General features: G+C 50.4%; 1 protein-coding gene across 2 annotated transcripts in view; it reads left to right on the top strand.

Moving 5' to 3' along the window:
* Positions 1 to 14,140, top strand: part of Afap1 (actin filament associated protein 1) — a 111,232-nt gene that overhangs the window by 87,181 nt on the left and 9,911 nt on the right. For both annotated transcript variants that reach the window (XM_052198755.1, XM_052198756.1), the window contains 2 exons: positions 5,623 to 5,740; positions 10,419 to 10,533. In XM_052198755.1, coding sequence (XP_052054715.1) covers positions 5,623 to 5,740; positions 10,419 to 10,533 — 233 coding nt within the window. The remainder of the gene's footprint in view (positions 1 to 5,622; positions 5,741 to 10,418; positions 10,534 to 14,140) is intronic.

The following is a 14,140-nucleotide window of genomic DNA, read 5'->3' as shown; positions in this document are numbered from 1 at the left end:
GAGCTGGGACCAGCCGTGAGTCCCTGATACTAGGAAGTCTGAACAGTGCATCCTCGCCAGCTGTGACACGCCAGCATGCACCCAGACACTTAGGTCACTCCCTGTATCTAACCCCCTTTTAAAAAAAATTTAAAAGTATTTTAAAAATACTTTTATGTAATCTATTCTTGTTTTCTTCCCCCCTCTCCCCCAACTCCTCCCAGACCCTCCCCCCACTCAACTTAATGGTTTCTTTTCTATCTCTCCCTCAAACAAAACCAAAACTAAGAAAACAAAGCCCAAAAAGACAAACACCACACCATAACAACAATGACAACAAGCCCATATGAAAACACCTGGGGTAGTTTTGTGTTGGCGAGTGATCCCCGACATAGGGCTGGGCCTAGACTGTGGTTGATATGCCTGGTGACTCTCGGCTGGAGGAAGTGGACTTTTATGTTTCTAACAGGTATTAGTTGCAAACAGCTTCTTTGGGGGAGATGGATATTGGAACAGGGTCTCTCTGAATATCTTTGGCTGCCCTAGAACTCACCAGGCTGGTCTCAAACTCACAGAGATCTGACTGCCTCTGTCTCCTGAGTGTTGAGAGGAGAGGCACGCACCCCCATACCTGGCACAGATAGCGTCTTGGTCTGTGGTGGGACTTTGTGTGCTTCTCCTTCTCAACGCTGGGCTTTTGTCGTTATGAACGTGTGCAGGTCTCGTGTGTGCTGCCACAGTCCCCGTGAGTTCATGTGTGTCTGAGACACTGTTTCCTTGGAGTCACCCACCACCTCTGGCTCCTGAAATCTGTCTGCCTTCTCTTCCTCGTAGATCCCTGAGCCTTGAGGGGAGGGGTTAGGACTGAGTCTCCAAAGTCTCTTGTTGTCTACACATTGTCCCCTGGTAGATCTGTGCTCCTCACCATGTCCGTAAGAAGCAGACGCTCACGAGGGTTGAGCGGCGCTCTTATCTTTGAGTACAGCGGTATGTCATTAGGAATCATTTCATTGCTATGTTTCTTTATCCGAATAATAGTAGTGGATCCCTCCTGCCCCCGCCCAGGACCTATTTAGTCTCAGGTTCTGAGCCGCATTAGTGGTGTTAGGTCTGAGTCCCATCTCATGGAGTGTGCCTTAGTGTCAGGCAGAGAATATCTGGCTACGACCAGAGCATTTCTGCCACTATTGCACTGGTATATCTTGTATACTATATAATTATATAGTATAATATATGGCATAATTGCTGTTGTGGGTCAGTAGGGTTTTGTAGCAGGGTTCTGTTGATGGTTATTTTTTTTCTCCTCCCGTAGTGTGTGCCGTAAGTACCTCCCAGCACTGCGAGCACTAATCAGTAAAAGTAGCAGTGAAGCGTCTTGTTAGGCAGCAGCTCTGTTTCTCTGGGTTTGATGGGCTAAGAACGTGGTATCTTCAGCAATAGCGTCTTACCATCAGGTTGTGGAGGGAACCAATAACATTGGTAATAGCTGTAACACTGGGGTGGCTATGGGACCCCATCGGCCAATGACTCAGTAAGATGTGACCCATTCCTGCAAATGGGGGTTTTACTTGGTGGCACAAAATGTCTAGTTGGTACATTGTCTCTCTATGGTGTCTCCATTTACATTCCTTTTATATATTTCATGGAGCTTCTGTAGTAGTAGGTTTCCAAGTGGCTTTTCCAAAGGCTCTCCCATATCCCTCCTTTACCCCGGTCCTCCCTTCCCCCTTCCTGTTTAATTCTTCTCGTCTAGTTCCACTTTATAGCTCTACAGCCTATTCCCCCTTTGGGGAATAGCTCCTCCTCCTGCCCCCAGTCCCTCGCAAGCTACTTAATTCCTGTAGATAATTCAAAGGAGAACGATTCTGTATGGCGAAGGACGCCATCACTCCATCAGAGTGGCAGCTACAGAACAAGGAAAAAAATTTACCAGTTAAACATTTGGCAAAGGCATATTAGAGTATGCATAGATCTAAAAATAAATAAATAAATAAATAAAAGATCTGAACACAAAGAAAACAAGCCAGTTCTTAAAACGGCATGTAGAACTATCTTAGGATTTCTATGATAAAACATGACCAAATGTGGCTTGAAGCGGAAGGGGTTTGTTTCAGCCCAGAGTCTCACCTTACAGTCCACCATGGAAGTCACTCAAGTGGGGAACTTCGTCCTCTGATGTCTCCACAGCCTGATATATTAACAGTTGTTAGCTGTACTTATGTGGAAATTACTAAAATGACTCAAAACAAAACTCCAATAATGTTTGGCCAACGATGACCACATTCAGGAGAAACCCTGGATGAAAAAGTATTTGCCTTCACACACAACTCAGTTTTTCCTTTATAACTGAGCAGAATTTTAATTTAAACCAAATGTAGGGTGGCCACATCCTGGAGAAGGGAGTGCAAGCGCTGTATCGCGCCCTCTCGGGTAAAAAGGCACATGCCATAAACTTAGCCTAGAAACCTTTTTTTTTTTTTTTTAAATCTCATTAAAATCTTTTTAGGGATGTCAGCTAGCAATAAAGTTAATTTTCATGTTTTAGTTTTCTAGCCAAACATTCCCATAAAACTTAACAGAGAGGAGACTGAACAAGGAAACAGCCTTCAAAATATGGTGGCTTGCCAAGCGATAGACAGCCTGGGATTAAGTTAATTTTTTGCTTTTTATAACTTGGCGGCCATGTGGTGAATCTTTGCCAAATGATTATGACAATTATCAGCAATTGTGTCTGACTGAAGGAAAGAAGACAATAAGGTTTTGAAAAGGAACAGGAAACGGCGACAAAAACAACTTGTGGGATTGTCCTGGGAGATGGGCGTGCAGGGGTGTAGATGGTGCTGGACTTGGGGACATGTCCTGGGGCTGACCGATGGCCGTGGGTCACGTGACAGAGGACAGCATCCTGGCTCTTCCCCTGAAGCTCTCCCAAGTGTTGCCCATTGCAGGCCCAGTAGATCGTGGTGGTGGTAATATGCTTCTGCCTGACTAGAGAGGGCCAGGGTGGGGAGAGCCACCTTCCAGACACCATCTTCAGGTCCCTGTGGGTCCCTGAATTTGTGTATAGCATTCCTTGGGATGGCCTTATGTTTTAGAGTCAAACTCACTTGTACTTACACATGTGGAAGGCCACTTTGGAAAAAGCACTAGGGGGGAGTGGGAAACCCCCACTTATTCTTGACGCCATGAGCCTGTGCCCCTCTCTGTGAATGTTGGAATATTCTGGACAGTGAAGAGGGCCTCTGCCAACAAGGACACATGTGTGTCCTGCTTCTTGAATCCTTTGGACATCTCCTTTGAAGGAATCGGAAATGAGCCCAGCTGTTGACTGTCTTTGATCTCCCTGGTATCTGTGTGTCAGTGTGAGTGCTGGGCAGGTTGCCAGAACCTGACGCCACAGAGCAAGTATGCAGTTCCTGTGATGAGGTGGAGGAAAAGTTCTGTGCACACACGTGCCGCACTGCTTGTTCGCAATCACTCCCAGACAGCGGATGCCTTAAATGTGCATGTGAAACGTGCAGAAACTCCTAAGTGGCTAGTGAATCTTTTCTTCTTGAATTTCCTCCCTCCTGTGCATTTAACTTCCCTACACTTGATTTGATGCAAACTAAGCATAGAATAATTATGTCAATGTTCATAAGCTAGGAAGTGTTAAGATGCTGCGTCTGTGGGAGGAGCTGTGCTTTCCAGCTTCTCCCAGCAGGGGGCAGCAGTGCACCGTGCAAGAGTGAGGCCACTAGGGTGGGCAGTGCTCCTAACTACTTTGCTCAGAGAAACAGTTTTGAGGGAAATGCATTTGTTGGTTAACTTTCTGTGATTTTAGTTTCCCCAGTTAGGAGCAAATGCTCTCTTGGTTATTTCTTCCTGGGTTTTTACAGTTTTCCTGAAACAAACCCAGCTTCCTAAGAGGCCAGTTCATCTCTCCTCATTATGTTCTGGAAATTGGGGTGACAGAACATCCCAGAAGCTTGTGTTCTGGTGTGGAGAGGCAGACAAGGAGCAGGTGCAGAATAGATGAAGTTGGGACACAAAAGATAGTCAGCATTGAAGAGGGAAGGGGCTTCTTAACGACAAGGAAGGACGCCCTCACCCCACTTCCCTGGGGCACATGGTTGGGAAGAGCCCTGTTCTGAGTGGGCAGAGCGAAGAGGTGGCAGGGGCTGGAGAGCTGCAGAGAATTCCTGACACCATGCAGGCCGGGAAGGAGAAGCCGGGGGTGGGGTGGGGGAGCTAGGGGCAGAGCTGGAGGCTGGTGCTTGCGTTCGCCTGATTGTTTTGGTGACTTTGGAAGCCTCTGGTGGTGACATTCATCAGGCTGCTGTGCCGTGTGCCTCTGAGAAGCAAGGGTGGGGATGAGAGGCAAGCTGCCCTTTTCCTAGGTGCAGAGTCTCGCTCGACACCTTTGGCTGCCAGGTCTGGGTCTTCTCACACCAGCTGACACCCTCATTCTCTGTGGGCTCTGGCAGAGAGCCGCTATTCTGACACTGTCTGTCCCCTTCAGATGTCCTTCACAAACCCAGTTTGTCACCCATGCTCCTTACAGAGCAGATGTTACCCCGAGGGGTTCTTACAACCCCACAGCCATCCTTAGACCTCAGGAAGTGGTTTATTTGCTAGGTCACTGGTGTGTTAGGAACCCACCAGTGTGGAGCCCGTGGGCAGGAGGGCAGTGTGTGCGCTATGGGAGACCAGGGCTTCCTCCTCTTCCCTGGTTACAGTGCTCTCTCCTTGGATCTATCACTTTCCTTGGGTACATGCCTTCTCGAGGTACAGTGACTTACCCGGGGGCAACGCTTTCTCTGAATGCAGTGCACTCCCAGAGTGAACACCTTTCCTGGGTACATCTTCTTTCTGGGCGCAATCCTCTGTGTATAGGGCCTCCCTGGGCGACTCTCCCTCCTGGTGCCTTCATTCCGGAAGCTCTTCTGCCCTGTCATCTCAGAGTGGAAAGTCCCAGACTGTGATCATATGACTGTTTCCTTGGCTGCCGCCGCCGGCACCTCTATCCCCAAATCCTTCAGGCTTACCTGGGATGGTGAGCAGCTCATTATAATGGGCAAAGCCAGCCTGTCTCCAGTTACCAGTAGGGAATTCCAAGGATATAGGGGCTCCAGTCATGTATCTCCCGTATCCCAGCAGCACAGGCTTCTGAGGCCTTAGCACGGCTACCCACAGTGCCCTCGGAAGATCCAGGACCGGCTGAAGGTATGCTGTGTGGCTGACAGAGATCATGAGTGCTTTGTTGAACAGCCGTAAACATCCCAAAATGGCCAAGTAGTGGTGTAGACTGTGCTGTTCCCTGCCTTTGGGAATGGCCAGACTGCAGACAGAACAAAACTGGCTCACAGCTGTGAGATGCCCAGCCTGTGGGAAAGAGCTGCTGTGCTCTCCCTGTGTGTGTTCACTGCCATAAGAAGATGGTGGTGGCTGTGGTGTGGAAGTGCTGCTGTGTGTCCCCATATATGGTACCCATAGTCTGTGCTGGGGCTTGTCTTTGCTCTGTGTGAGGATTGGCCCGGGTTCCTTCAGGATGGCTTTCCGCTGCCGAAGGGTTCTGCCCCGAGCCTGACATAGCCTTTGGCTGCATCGTTGTTCAGAGAGGCTCTGCTGGATAACTGACATGTCCTTGTTTCTCTCTTTCAGCTTCATGAACAGGCGGGCAGTGTCCACTAGCCCATACCTGGGGAGCCTCTCCAATGGCTATGCCCATCCCAGTGGGACAGCACTACACTATGATGATGTCCCCTGTGTCAATGGCTCGGTGAGTGTCCTTCAAGAGCCAATGGTCAGTTTTGGTTGGTGACAAATCGCCGGTCAAGTCTGTCCTGGGGTGTCTATTTTCCATCCAATGAGATGGAGAATTAAATCACTTCCCCCCAAACCCTGGTCTCTGATGTGAGCATCAGTTCATGAGACCCCTAGTAGACAGCTCATCTGCCATCAATCCTTGCACCTCAGTACCCAAGAGGCTGGCTAGAAGCCAGTGGATTAAATCAGAATAAATAGATGGAGCTGGAAGAATATTCCGTTTTACAGCTTGGGTAAGTCAGACGCAGAGACGTGTAAGTTACCCTAATTAGCTTCGCCCAATACAGCTGCAGCCACCATCACTCGGAAGCAGTGCCACACAGTGGCTGCCTTGCTGCACACTCTTGGCCTGGGTCCGCCTGCCCTGTGAGCAGGTGTGGGATGGCGTGCGTGCGTGAGGAGCCAGTGTGATTCTTAGGAGGTCCTCAACCTTAGGTGATGTTTTAGACTTGCTGGTCCATGGACAGATCTTAGGAAGGGACTATGCCTGGTGAGAGCTGTGAGCAGGGCTCTCAGGCCAGCCTTTGTGTCATTGTGGTCCCCAGGCCCCACCCCTACCCCATTCTGGCTATTGCACCATTTTCAAGGTGGGGCGTGGCCTCCGCTTACTGTGTAGACACCACCAGCACTGTGTCAGCCCTGTTTCTGTACCCCAACATGTAGACCTCCCTCAAGGGTCAACTGCTCCTCCCAGTCTGCGGCCTCAGACAACACCTCCACATATCCATGCACAATGCACACACACACACACACACAATATGGGGTGAACAAGATGCTGTGCGGACCCAGTGCTCACTTGTCCCTGTGACACGAAGAGTCCAGACACCATGCGGGCTCAGGTCCTTCTTCCCAGGTCCACGCATGGTCTCGTGTGCTTCCTTAGCCTGTTTCCTGTGTGCAGGCCTCTGTTACCACGTGACTACATTTCAGAGTCTTCATTTCCAGGTTCCCTAAAGTCTACACTCTATGACCTAGTGCTCAGCGCGTCTGAAATTCAATTCATTCTGTATCCCTTTCTTTTCCTTTCCTTTTTTTGTAAGAAATGGCTCTGCACACAGGGTCTAGAAACTTCTGTGGGATTTCTGTCACTGTTTACTAAGTATTCCACATGATTCGATCCTTGCTATTTTAGGAAGACGAGAGTTAAGTACAGATCGTTGTGGACCTGTGTGGCTGTCACTGTGAGACGCTCCGTTCTGGTGTTTCTGTGTTGTTTTGGGCTGCTCATTGTCCCCAGCATCACAAAAATAGACCCTGATGTGGCTGCACAGGAGACGCCCCCACCCTGGGGGTTTTAGGCCTTTCCTATTTTTATAACAAAGAGCTGTAATTACAGTCTGGCAGGAGGGAGTCTTGCAAGGGGAACATAAAGAACAGGCTGAGATGGGCAGAATCTATGAATTAATATTTCTTTTTATAACGCAGGGCAATTTACAAAGACCTTTGAAGCCAAAGGGATCTGGCACTGGCTGTGCGGGGTTTCTTTATACTTTCAAGCCTGTGCTCTGGAATCCCTGTGTCCTGTGACGAGACTTTGAGCTGTTAACTCTTTGTGCAGGCCTTCAGCTAGCACAATGCCATTGTCCCATGCAGGGCCGAGGCACCCTGCATCCAGTGATGACTTGGCTTCTGTCGTCAGCAGACTCTTTGGGCTGTTACATTCTCTTCAGATGCTCAAGTGCAGGACTTAGATTGTGTTGACCTTGGTGGTAACTTTGCTGGCCCCAGGGGCAGCAGGGACAAACTCGGGGTGCTCTTTATCTTATCACATTCCTCTGTCAGAGCCTGAGGCCCTCTGACAGCACAGTGTGTGGCCAGGAGCTTGACTTTGGTCAGCACTGCCTCTCCCTAGCTGAGTGAGCTGCTGATGCCTCAGTTTCCCCTGATGGCCAAGTAGACTCTGGCCATAATCAGCCAGTATGCGCAGAGCAGAGCAGGCGCCATGCTCTTGACCATGATCTCGACACCTTCCTGTGCAGCAGGGAGCCCATCCCCCCAGCCCCCTACCCCGACCTCACTTCCTATGCACAGGGAGCTTCCAAACTCCAGGGCCCTAGAGCTGGTGATGCCAGCTCATACTCTTCATTCTGAGAAACAAAACAAAACAAAAGTCATGATCCGATGACTCTGGGAACAGTTTAAGGACAGAGAAATCTTCCTATGTCTCCAAAGGCAAAGGAGCTCTTACAAAGTAGCTGTGGGAGACATGCCTGCTGAGTGTGTGTGTGTGTGTGTGTGTGTGTCTGTCTGTCTGTCGTGAGGAGTGTCGGGGGGCTGCTAACATCTCGCTGTGCTCATCTCTGTTCCCGGCTGGCCACTAACAACAGGCTGTGTGTGTTGCAGTGGGACATGGATGGCGGCTTTCCTGGCTGTGGGAACAGAGGCCCCGTGGAAGAGGTGCTTTATGATAACGCGGGCCTCTACGATAACTTGCCATCGCCGACAATCTTTGCTCGCTCCTCTCCTGCCGACCGGAGGGCATCTCGGCCGCCCACTGACAGGCTGTCCTCTAACCACTACAAATCCCCCACCTCCTGCAGCCCACCCTGCTCTCCATCTGTCACTAACACCTCTTCTGTGGGGAGGGCGTCTCTCGGGCTGCACTCCCAGGTACAGACCACGTTCCCAAACTCCCTGACATCCGTGGGCCTGCAGTGACGTGTGCTCGCCACCTCACACACACCAAAGTGTCACATAACTTCAGCTAGAGCCTAATTCACACTTAGCCACCGAGGGACATTTGTGACCAGCTCCCAGATTGTCTCCCAGAATTCCCCAGTACATTTTGAGAACTATGTCAGAGATTATAAAAAGAGGCCACGCCACTTACCCGAAAATTCTGGAATGCCAGGTTTTTCTATTATTTTCTACCTTGGGTATAAGTTAGCAAGGATTGCCCCCAGGGAGTGGTTACTTCCTGTCTGTGAATATGACTAGCACCATGCTGAGAACCAGAGTGTTGTCTGGGAGGGATGCTGCGTGCCCTGCACCTGTGTGACAGGAAGGCTCTGATTCCGAGTGGCAGATAGGCCTGAGGCCCAAACTCTTGTTTGCCCACTTATAGCATGGGCCAACATTTCTGAGGAGACGCTAACTGCTTCCATGAATCTTTAACCGTGTATACTCTGCATTTGTATGCTCTTGTATACTCTGCCTGGAGCCCTGGGCACCTCATTTAAGAACACTCTGAAAACAGAAAGCAAGAGTCCAGGCCTTCTGCATTCTGCTACAGGCTTTGGGCATTGTTTGAGAAAATAACAGACACCAGGCAGGGTCCTAGGCCTCACAGTCACACCCCCAGACATTGTTTTGTGAAGAACAGACACAGAAGGCTTGCTGTGTTAGCAGAGTTATATAGGTGCCACTCCCTGGAGAGTCTGACTCCTAACAGAAGGGGTGTGGACCACTGACTGAGTGACCAGCCTGAGCACCATTGGCCTCTACAGTTTCACGAGGATCCCCGCCCAAATCTGGCCATTGCGTCCTACCCATTTATCAGTCCGTTTGCTGGTAGCAGAGTTGGTTTTGGTGAGCTTAGTAAATCTGCCCCTGTGCATTGGGACCGCCCCCCATGCTGGTCAGATGTCACCTGATACACAGGCTAGTCGGGTACCACATAATGTCTGGGGTGCTGATCTCGCTGTCGCTTACCCTAGTCTCTGTTTCAAATAGGAAACAGTCCCAGGCTGAATTCTAGTGCCTTGGCCCGCCACATCCTTGCGTGGTCATTCTTTTGGGAGCCTGTTGGTTGTGAGAGCATACACTTCCAGAGAGCCCCTGGGTGGCATCTGTGCATGGATGTGCAGTGTCACATAGAGTCCTGTGGGAGGTGCCAGTGTCTGTATATTTCTAAGTGAGCAAGCGGAAGTTCAGAGTCTCCTAAATGACAAGCCAGAATTGCAGCCAGATCCTTATGCAGCTCCACACTGAGCCCCCAGCGTGAGAGGCAGGCAGTGGGAGGTGGGTAGAGGGGAGAATGACAGGGTCTGGGTGTCAGGTTCCCCCATCTGTGTCACTCAATGCCTGGCATGCAGTGTCACCTGCCACATTTGAAGCTGTGGCTTGCAGCCGTTGAGTGAGCAGAGGACTGTTAGGTTTTTTTAAGCTCATAGCTGGTGAAGGCTTCCATTGTGTATGTTTATGCTATTTCCATATATGTGACTGTCGCATCCTTCCTCAGAACCATCAGATCTGAAAGGAGTGTTATGTGTCATTATTACATCATTCAGTTAAGGACAAGCACCTCCCTGCAGAACCAGGCCCTCCCCCTAGAAGCAGTCCCCTTATGGAAAAGTGACTTAGCTTTAGAAATACAGGCTCACAGCTTCTCATAGGGTGTTGCTGTGTACCTGTATGTGGTCACTCAGCTGCTGTCTTATCAGCATGTAAGGCCCCAGTAGAAACATCCCTCCCAGTGCAGACTTCCTGGTAGTCCTGGGTACCCACCTTCAATGCTGGGAAGCTGCCCGGCTGTCAGAGAGACCACCAGGAAGCCTGGTGACTGGGAAGCAAATTGGTTTCCTTTGCCCTCCAGTAGGTTGTACTTAAGAGTCAGAGACTAAAAGAAATAACTTTAGGCAACAGGGCGCTTTTATTCGATTATTTTTAACATTCTCTGTGTGTTTCAACAGCTGAAGAGCAAAAAGCCTCCAGCATCATCTAATGGGGTTCCTGTAAAGGGGAAGGCTCCCAGCAGCCAGCAAAAAAAGGTGGAACCTGCAAGTGGTGTGAAACGGACAGCGTCAAGTGAGTTCCCCCCGGGATCCTTGCTTTCTGTGTTGGTACAGTTTGCAGGCTTGAGGCTGACTGAGCTATTCCTGCAGCAGATGCGGGCCTCGAGGGTGTCCTGGGAGGTGGGACCCAGTGCGTTCCCATCCCCCTCTCTACCTGGCAGGATCTCCAGCCCAGCCTCAGTAACTGTTGCTTGGCATTGAGGCACTGGGCCTGTAGTCCAAGAGACTCTAGCTTGTGTCCCTACATTGACAAATCCTGTAAACTCCGAACACAGCCCCTTCATCTGTCAGATGTGCAGATAGCTGACCGCTGTGGCTGATGTAGTGGGAATGATGTTGGGTGCCTAAACCAAAGCCCCCCCACCGCCCCCCTCCCCCAATGCTCGAGGACACAGGAGGCGTTGCTGCTTCTATGCAGATCACAGTCCACAGCCAGCGCCTGCCACTCCTGCTGGTCTCCAGCAGCTGTAGTCAGTGTAGGAGCTGTGCACCCCATTATGCAAATGAGGGGTGAGCCCCGGTAGTACAGGAGAGCCAGAGGTCTCACAGCAGGCCAGCCACTGAGTTAGGACGTGGGCCAGGCTTTCAGACGACAGAGCCAGCGGTACAGAGTCAGTGGTACAGAGTAGGCAGAGAGAGACACAGCCTCCTGAGAGCTCAAGGGCTGCCCTCTGTCCGCAGCCAGAGCTGGGTATGCTGGCATCTTGAGTTTGCGTTTGCCCTGCCCAACAGCACTGGGTGATCTCCCACTCAGCCAGCCAGCCCGTGGGACTTACTCAGGATGCTCACTTGTTGCTGAGGATGCAGTGAGAAGATCATGCCAGCTTGAAAAACTCAAGGTTCTGCAGGTCCTGGAGCTCCTCCATCAGTCTGGGCCAAGCGAGTGTCCGTGCCAAATCAGGACATGCCACCGCTACTTGGGATTCCTAATTGAGCCTTGCAGCCTGCAGCCACGCCATACAGTTGATAGATCAGCTTTTGGGATAGTGTGGATAAGGCTTCGCCTGGGGACATCCATTTCTGCTTGGTATGGGTGTGGCGCGGTCATGCATTTTAGGGTCAGAGTGCACAAGGGCACAGAAGGTGCTGTCATTTTCCATAGTCAAAGCATGGATGATCCTTGGGACTTCTGCAACACTTGGCTGCTTTGGCCCCAGGGAACCTTTGAATTCTCAAGAGGAGTTTGTCTCTGCTTTCAAACCTGCATTTCAATAAGCATGCCTGGAGCCTGTCAGGCTGCGTCTCCTCCTTGTCACCAACTTCCCTTGGCCCTCTCTCTCTGTAATTTCATTCCCTGATGTCTTGGGTGTGTGTACACTCTTGTTCTGTGTTGTTCATTCGGGAAGGTGCAGGAGGCCAAGGGCTGCGTCGGCCTAAAATGCCTTGTTAAGCAAGATCCGAATCCCACGCGGGCTCCTTCAGCCCGGCGTTCCTCACGGCCCTCTGCTCGCTTTATTTTATGGATGATTTATCCCAGTATCTGGTGGGACCTTCTGTAGGGAACGTTTTATTAACTTTGGTGACATCTAATGGAAACAAAAGAGAAAAATAATTGCATCCAGCGCTTCTGCAGAGTTCAGCTGATCGCATTACTGTTGTATAGAGTTTATTGCACAGGGACCAAATGGCAGGCAAATTTATAAGCTGTCGTCTGTAGGTTTGTTGGGGGACGTATTGGTTTAGACAGTGGAATTTGCACAGTTTAGCATGGAATTTTCTGGAAGTGCCTTGGTTTCATGAGACAGAGTGGTTATTCCTGGGCAACGTCATTCTGTGGAGGTGTTTTTGGTGAGGGAAGGAATGCTGAGCGGACGTGGGAAGAGCACGTTTCTGTGAATAGGGCACATTAGTGAAGAACGATGGTAGAGCCATGCTGACAAGCCAGTCAGGTGGGATTGCCATGGGGGCTGTCTGTGAGTGTCCACCCTGCCCCAGGCATCGCATCACAGTTCTCTGTGTTAGGACATGCGTCCACTTTTAAAGCCGCACACAGAAGCCCTTGTCCCTCCATGGCTTCTCTCCTGAAACAGACAGACATGCAGACAGGCAGTGACAGACAAGCAGGCAGGATACTATATAGATGGGAGGAGCAACCTCAGGGTCAGCGGGCCTTGGCCAGTCATGTGAGCATCTTCTGCCCCTCACCGTCTTTTCCAAGGAGGTTTTTCCTAAATTCCTATCTGATGCTCTAAGTTCCTGCTTTGACTTCCCCACAATGACACTGAAGCCTGAAACTATAATCCAGGCTGAAGAGACCCTGGGGCCTGGGTTCAACACTGTGTGAACTGCTATGTGCTGGTGGCCAGGATTCTGGGTTTCCCCCAAAGCAGTTACTTATTTACGCATTCACTGTTCGGTCATTAAATTTTAACAGCTGCACATATAGGACTCATTTGGGTTGTTACTTTAAGTGCTTTATACATATTAATTGAATTTTTATAGCCGCCTGTGAATGGTCTGCTCTGATCCCCAGGAGGAGAAACTGAGGAAGAGATCCGTTCTAGGTTATGGGGCTCCAAAACTGACCTCTAAATAGTGAGTCCCTAAACACTGCGTGCTGCCTTTCTGACATCTTATTTGCTGGAGAAGCTTCTCCCTCCCCAGAATCTCAGGCCAAGGAGATTTCCTCCCTTCAGCCAGGGCAAGGCTGAGAAGAGACATAGGGTAAAGAGAGGCATTGCAGATAGGAAGGACTACATAAACTCTAGGAGTCTCTGTGTGTGTGTGTGTGTGTGTGTGTGTGTGTGTCTGTGTGTGTGTATGTGTGTGTTCTTACATGTATATCTGTTCACCATGGGTGTGCCTAGTGACCAAGAGGGCAGAAGAGTGTTGGATGCCCTGGAACTGGAGTTCCAGATGGCTGTGAGCTGCCATGGGCACTGGGACTTGGGTTCTGGTTTCCTAGGAGATCAGCCAGTGCCCTTAACCACGGAGCCATCCCTCCAGCCCCTCTGGAGGTTGTTTTTGACAGTTAGAGGCTGCCTTTCTAGCTTCATTTCTTGTTCTGTAACGAATACCCCAACAAAAGCAATTTAGGGGAGACGGGGTTTCTTTGGCTGGCAGGTCTAGGTTACAGTTACAGGTCACAGAGTGTCCTGGGAAAGTCAAGGCAGGTGTTTAAAGCAGCCATTCTCACCCTCACAGTCAAGAGAGGAGAAAAGAAACACACGCTCGCCTCCCTGGTGCCCAGCACTCAGCCAGCTCTCCCCCTTGCATACCTTCCAGGGCCTCATGGTATGTGCCACCCACAGGTGGGGTGTAAACATGCAGGGTCTAACAATTAAGACACTCCCTCTGGGCGTGGCCACAGGCCAAGCTGACCCGGGTAATTCCTCCTTAAGACTCTTTTTCCAGATGGTTCTAGATTACATCAGGTTGACAGAAATGCCCAGGTCACTGCCTTGCCAGGTTCCAGAATCTCCACTCTGAGCCTTATTGACAATGACTTGAAAGCTGACACCCTATGGGGAGGGACGTTGACAGAACTCCTCAGTATTCTGTCTCTCTTTGTAAACCTGCAGAGCAAAGTATCAGGATTTGAGGCAAGTCCCCGCTCCCAGCCCTCTAGCCTGTTAGGACTAGCCAGGAGCAGCTCTGTGGTACCCCAAGAGCTGCCGGGC

Source organism: Apodemus sylvaticus, chromosome 11, assembly GCF_947179515.1.
Source record: "Apodemus sylvaticus chromosome 11, mApoSyl1.1, whole genome shotgun sequence".
NCBI lineage: Eukaryota > Metazoa > Chordata > Mammalia > Rodentia > Muridae > Apodemus > Apodemus sylvaticus.
Note: the sequence above shows the minus strand (reverse complement) of the source record. Positions and strands in the feature narration are given on the sequence as shown.